At 47.8% G+C, this 5,988-nt stretch overlaps 1 protein-coding gene across 1 annotated transcript; it reads left to right on the forward strand.

The window, feature by feature from the left end:
- The first annotated feature begins 4,321 nt into the window (after positions 1 to 4,321).
- Positions 4,322 to 5,620, forward strand: LOC124678168 (expansin-B15-like). The gene is made up of 4 exons (XM_047214083.1): positions 4,322 to 4,478; positions 4,739 to 4,851; positions 4,945 to 5,135; positions 5,296 to 5,620. Exons 1-4 carry the CDS (start codon positions 4,322 to 4,324, stop codon positions 5,618 to 5,620), a joined length of 786 nt encoding a protein of 261 aa, XP_047070039.1.
- Positions 5,621 to 5,988: the final 368 nt, after the last annotated feature.

Genomic DNA, 5,988 nt, shown 5'->3' on the forward strand with positions numbered 1-5,988 from the left:
TGAAGAGATCTATCAAAGCCTCCTCTCCATCTTTGATTTCATAGTTGGCGGAACTGAATATGGCTTTTCCAACGAAGGTGAAATGAGTAACTTCGAAAGAGATCTCTTGGTTAGAATGTTGACTAGCTCCTCTACGTAATTCTGTCAAAATAAATGTTACCGCATCAGTGGGTAAACATGGCAATAGAGATGTAATAGCAACCACTTGTAGGGATGTGAAAGAAGTTTTTCTTGAAGCATCTGCCTTGGCGGCTCCTAACCCAACAAGGTATTGCCTGTCAGGAGGGTCTAACACTTGCAGAGGATCTGAATAGACAGAGGGCCTACATTGTAGGAAGTGATCAATTCTATAAGAGAGCCTAATGGATGCAGCTATTATCCTATTCTCTGAGAAATTGATCAACGACTCTCTAATTTTGAAGATGTGAGATTTGCGCATGAGAAGAGGTGTTTTAATACCCATGCCCACAATTTAGCTCGGTCCTTGATGTATCTCGAACATGATCACCGACCGATTATGGCTACCGAATTCTCCTGATACATCCATTGTACCAATAACTATTGCCAGGGACGGAGACAAGGGGGGACGAGCAGGGGCTACGCCCCCCTATGATCTTGGTTTTCTTCACAAAATTAGCCCTGATTACTTCTGCTTAGCCCCCCTTATGCACATCATAGCACTAGCTCAGCCCCCCTTGAGCTAAGATCCTGGCTCCGTCCCTGGTCTATTGCGTTCACATATCGCCTTCCTTCCTAATTGTGTTCATTGAGTCTACATATGTTTTAGATGTATAAAGATCCCGACAACATTTCCTCCAACAATATCTGCCATTTAGATCGAATAATTTATAGAGGAAATCAGGTTTTTAATTTCTACAAACCACACGATTTTACAGCCAAAGGGAATACATCGTGTCTAGATTCATCCCAAGAATATCTCGACTACGTAACTCTTTCATTTGTCCAGTAACAAAAGGAGAAGCAGAAGGAGTCGAAAGCCAACTTGATCTCAACCTCGATATCCAAAACTGTATTCTGATGTGACGAAAAATATGAGGCAATGAAATATATCTAAAAGAAGTTCAATGGAAAAAGGTATGTTTCCAACCTACACATTTAATTAGTTGTTTTAGCTCGTGGGGAAGACTTGATCCAAAAAAAAAAAGCTCGTGGGGAAGACCACTATGGAATTCTGATTTTCTTTCTCTGAGAAGATAGAAGGCTGCTCCATTTTATTATTTAATAAAATAGAGATTCTCATGTTCCCTCCTCGAAACATTTTCTCACTCCTTTAGTTTAGGCTTGGTGGCCTCGGTTATGAAAATGCATGTGATCAACATTTTGTGGGACTACCCCCTTCCCCACCTCTCCCGGTCTCTCCAGTAACTTCTCTTCTGGTCCTCCCCTTCCTCTCGTCGGGCCGTTCCGGCGCCGCTCTTGCTGGCTATGCTGGCTTGAGTAGGCAATGGATGGGTGCCGGATCTAGTATTAGGTTTTCCTTTTCTCTTCTTTTGCTCTCTCTGGAGTTTCCCTCTGTGGAGTCTTGGAGTCGGTCGCAAGATCCAATCGGCCGGATCTTGTGCGTCCTTGGTTCCGTCGTCCTTGCAGCCCTGCTCTGGTGGCAGGAGCTCTGGCTGGTGAGGATGGTGAATCTAGGCATCTCCAATAATAAGGCCGCTCTCTCTTTCTTTTGGAGACTGGTCGATCCGGTTGTCTTCCGCGACACCGATCGGTCGCTGGTGATGTTCTTCATCATGCTCTCGAGGCGGGAGCTGATCGTTGACAGATCTAGCGAGGTCTTCTTCAATAAGCGGGTAGGTGACCTTCTCTGCTGCTCGGGTTTGCTGCTACTGCTTCCCTTTCCGGCCGGCCGAGGAGGCGAGGAGAAAGGCTGGTTTGTTGGCGCGATCTGCTGCGATGGAGAAGGTTGGGGATTGCGTGATACTGAGCTTGATTGGAGTTCTTCCTCGGTAGCACTTGATTGGCTGCCGACTCTTGATGCTGGCGGGCAGCAACTCCTGGGCCTGGCGTTCGTGATGTGTCAGGTTTTCTACAACCTCCTGTGGAGGCCTTGTGTCAGTCCTGCGGCGGAGTTCATCCTTGCCACTGTGCCAAGTGGTCTAGTCCCCGGCGCTGGTGGTGACGGCCGTTGCGCGAGGCTGAGGATCGGCGGCGGTGCTGGAGGACCCGATGGCGTTTTCATCTTTATTTTTAGGGTCTTCTATGTAAAAGTGAAGGACACGGTTTATTTTTGTTTCTTCTGTAAGGTCCTCTTTGTAACTTGTATCGCACCGCTTTAGTAATGCAGTATCCAGGCCCTTTAGGGCCTATCCCCTGTTCAAAAAAAAAAAAAAAACATTTTGTGGATGCATCTATTGGTCTCTTAAGGTCAGTTCACTCATAATTCATGAACCATTAGTCGTTTGATATGCTTTTCGATCTATATCAGCATGTGTGCTTTTGTTAGTCCTTTAGATGATCTTTTTCGTGTACAACCTGGAGCTATCATGACTATTTGGGAATGAGTAGTGAGACCCATCTATCAGAAATAGCACCACTTAGGTCTCAATCGACGATTAATGTTTTTTTTATAAAAAAACTTACCAAGATATGGTGGGATTTTATCATGTAAACGTGAAGTGTTACTACTTGATAGATTTAGCGAAAAGCTGTGGTTTTATGCTATTAACTATCTCTTTTTAACATGAGCTCCATGTTGGACCTTGTAGCACAAGAAAACGAAACACACCGTGTACCGGGTCTTCAGGGCAGGGCATTGAGGGCACCTGCATCAGCATGCAGAAGAAGGGCGGTGCTACAACATTACGCTACGTGGCGTGCTTGGTCGCTGGCCGGCCGGGATCTATGAGTCTCTGACCTGATTACAGTACGTACTCAACAGCCCGCGCACTTACTACGAGCCTACGACCACCACGACCGGTGTGCAAGTTTACTCCACCGTCTCCACGCGATGAGACGTCGCGCGCGAGACACTGCACTGGCTACCTGCAGCTCGATCGTATGCATGCATAGTACGCTCGGATCCCGGCGAGCGGCGGCCCGGCAGAGCTGCCCGGAATCACGGCTTCTGCTGCCATCGCCGCCGGTCAGCAGCAATTCTGTTCAATCGGGATCGGGGCAACGGCCGGACGGGCAGGGAGCGATCGTGAGGAGTTGACGCGGACAGGATTTGGCGGCGGCTGATAGATGCGCGCGCGCGTGGATTCGGGGAAGGCGGAGAATTAGTTGGTTAGTTGACAGTCCGTCCGGGAGGAAGGAGAGGCGTCTCGGGATTAGCAGCTCGATTACGTGCCTAACCGAAATAACGGTCTCGCTCATGTGAGTGTTTGCCTCGCCTACGTGGGTATTACTGAAATAAATACCGACCACTAGGAAACTTGCTGGAGTGGAAATTGACACGAGCGCTTGTGAACATCTTGATCAACTGATGATATCATATGAAACTAGATACTCCCTCGGTCCTAAATCTTTCTCTCACAAGTTCAATGAAACTAAACATATTGTAGCCTTAGGGCCAAATGGAGTATACTAGATCTGTGGTGGGAGGAACTGGCCAAAACCGCTTTTAGATGATGGTTTTGTAAAATCGTCATTCGTTTTTTTTTGGAAAAAAGATCCATACACCTATTAATAATAATCATCATCAGAAGAAGAATATAATACTAGTAGTAAAAATACAAATAGGTTCTTGGATCACCAAGCGACGATTACAAGCACTTGAGCGAGCCGAAGGAGCATCACCGTTCTCGTCCCAGTCTCACTGGATTCACGCAAAGTTTGATGTAATATATAGAGCTTATTTTATTAGATAAACGATAAACCGTGTTAAAACCCCAAAGGACCAGCACACTCCGAACATATTGCAATGACAAACGCGGAAAAACTAGAAAGAAGGAAGGCAAAATCTAAAGGTAAATTAAATTTGCAATTGGTTAAAACCAAGGAGGTGCCCAATGTGCCATGCATGCATGCTCCCGATTGAACAATCTAATTAAGGATCGGACAAGTGAACTGCACACAAAGGACGCCCCTATCTACTAAGTGCTACTCTTAGATGGTTAAGTAAATATATATGTAGCTAATTAATTACATTTCAGATTGACATAACATGTTTGACCTTAAGCCATGTGTCATATGCATGCATCTCGATGCTCAGGGAGTCACAGGCCACCGTTCTTCCGCCTATAAATAGAGCAACATTCCATCCACATAGATCACACCATTCCACATCTACCTGTCTCCTCCCAACCCTTGCAGAGCCCACACAGTACTATCCATCAGGTTCCTAGCAACGTTAGCTATGGCTTCTAGGTTTCAGATCCTGCCCTTCATCGCCATAGCTGTTCTCGCGTTGCTTATCCATCCGTGCTCATCCATCGAGTTTCACCGTAAGCTCTCAAGTTGGTCTGACGCCGGCGCTACATGGTACGGCGCCGCTAATGGCGCCGGAAGTGATGGTATGTGTTTATCACCTTGCCACACACAAATCCGTGTGTTTATAGTTCACTTCAGGCCGCAATTATCACAGTAGTGTCCAAAGTACTCAATCCTTTCAACAATAAGTGTCTCAACTTTTTTTTAGATACTGATATATCTACAACTAAAATAAGTTTAGATTTTTTCGACGGAGGTATTATTGTCTAATGTGTGCTAAATTAGGCTAGAAATTCAGAGTAGCTCATGTCTTAATATCGTGTTAATATGTATACGTGTACAGGCGGTGCATGCGGATACAAGGGTGCCGTCTACACCCCTCCGTTCTCATCCATGATCGCCGCCGGCGGCCCTTCCCTGTACAAGTCCGGCATGGGATGTGGCTCTTGCTATCAGGTATACTGAACACATTCCGGCATGCACGCTAACACAGTGACACATGTGAACTACCGCGTCGTTTTCTGACATTTTGGCTGTGTATGTATGTAGGTGAAGTGCTCCGGTAACGCGGCCTGCTCTAGCAACCCCGTGACCGTGGTGATCACGGACGAGTGCCCCGGCGGGCCTTGCCTGAACGAGCCGCACTTCGACCTCAGCGGGACGGCGTTCGGTGCCATGGCGAATCCCAGCCAGGCCGACCAGCTGCGCGGCGCCGGCGCCCTCCAAATCCAGTTCACCCGGTACGTATTGTATGTGGGCCGCTCGAAACGGCCAGGGCACTGCACGCCACATGCACCTATGTAACATCCGATAATTTCTTACCTTCGTCGCTCCAGACTTTGGTTATGCATGCCACGGTTGGGCGCTCTCCGTTAATTCTTTCGTGTTCATGTGGTGCAGCGTGCAGTGTAACTGGGTCGGAGCGAAGCTAACCTTCGTCGTGGACGCCGGCTCGAGCCCGCAGTACTTCGCCGTGCTCGTCCAGTACCAGAACGGCGACGGTGACCTCTCGGGCGTCGAGCTCATGCAGAGCGGCGACGGGGCGGCGTGGGCGCCGATGCAGCACTCGTGGGGCGCTGTCTGGAAGTTCAACGCCGGCTCCGCACTGCAGGCGCCGCTCTCCCTCCGTCTGACGTCCAGCTCCGGCAACAAGCTCGTTGCCAGCAACGTCATCCCCGCCGGGTGGAACGCCGGCGCCACGTACCAGTCGACCGTTAACTACTAATTAATCATAAATCGACACGTATTATGCTATGTGTACGTGTTTTGTTGGTCTATTGGTAGCGCAGTGCTGCTACTACTCTACGAACTGAAATAATTAAGGGCAAGAGCCGATGAGGAGGAGGCGCACAGCCGCGTATAGTTCTCCCCTGTTGGCCCGTTAATTTAGTCGACGTTTATGTGGACGTAGAAAACAAGTATGTAATGGCAGCTCAGTCTGACTGTATCTGTACCGAATACGTGCTATACAATATACATACTTCTAAAGGCGTGTCCGATGCTGTGTATGGTCAGTATTTTTTTCATGAAAATAGTAAACAAAATTGTCTTAGTTTTGTTTAGATATGGATATATATAGACACATCTTAGAGG

This window comes from Lolium rigidum, chromosome 7 (assembly GCF_022539505.1).
Source record: "Lolium rigidum isolate FL_2022 chromosome 7, APGP_CSIRO_Lrig_0.1, whole genome shotgun sequence".
In the NCBI taxonomy this organism is placed as follows: Eukaryota; Viridiplantae; Streptophyta; class Magnoliopsida; order Poales; family Poaceae; genus Lolium; species Lolium rigidum.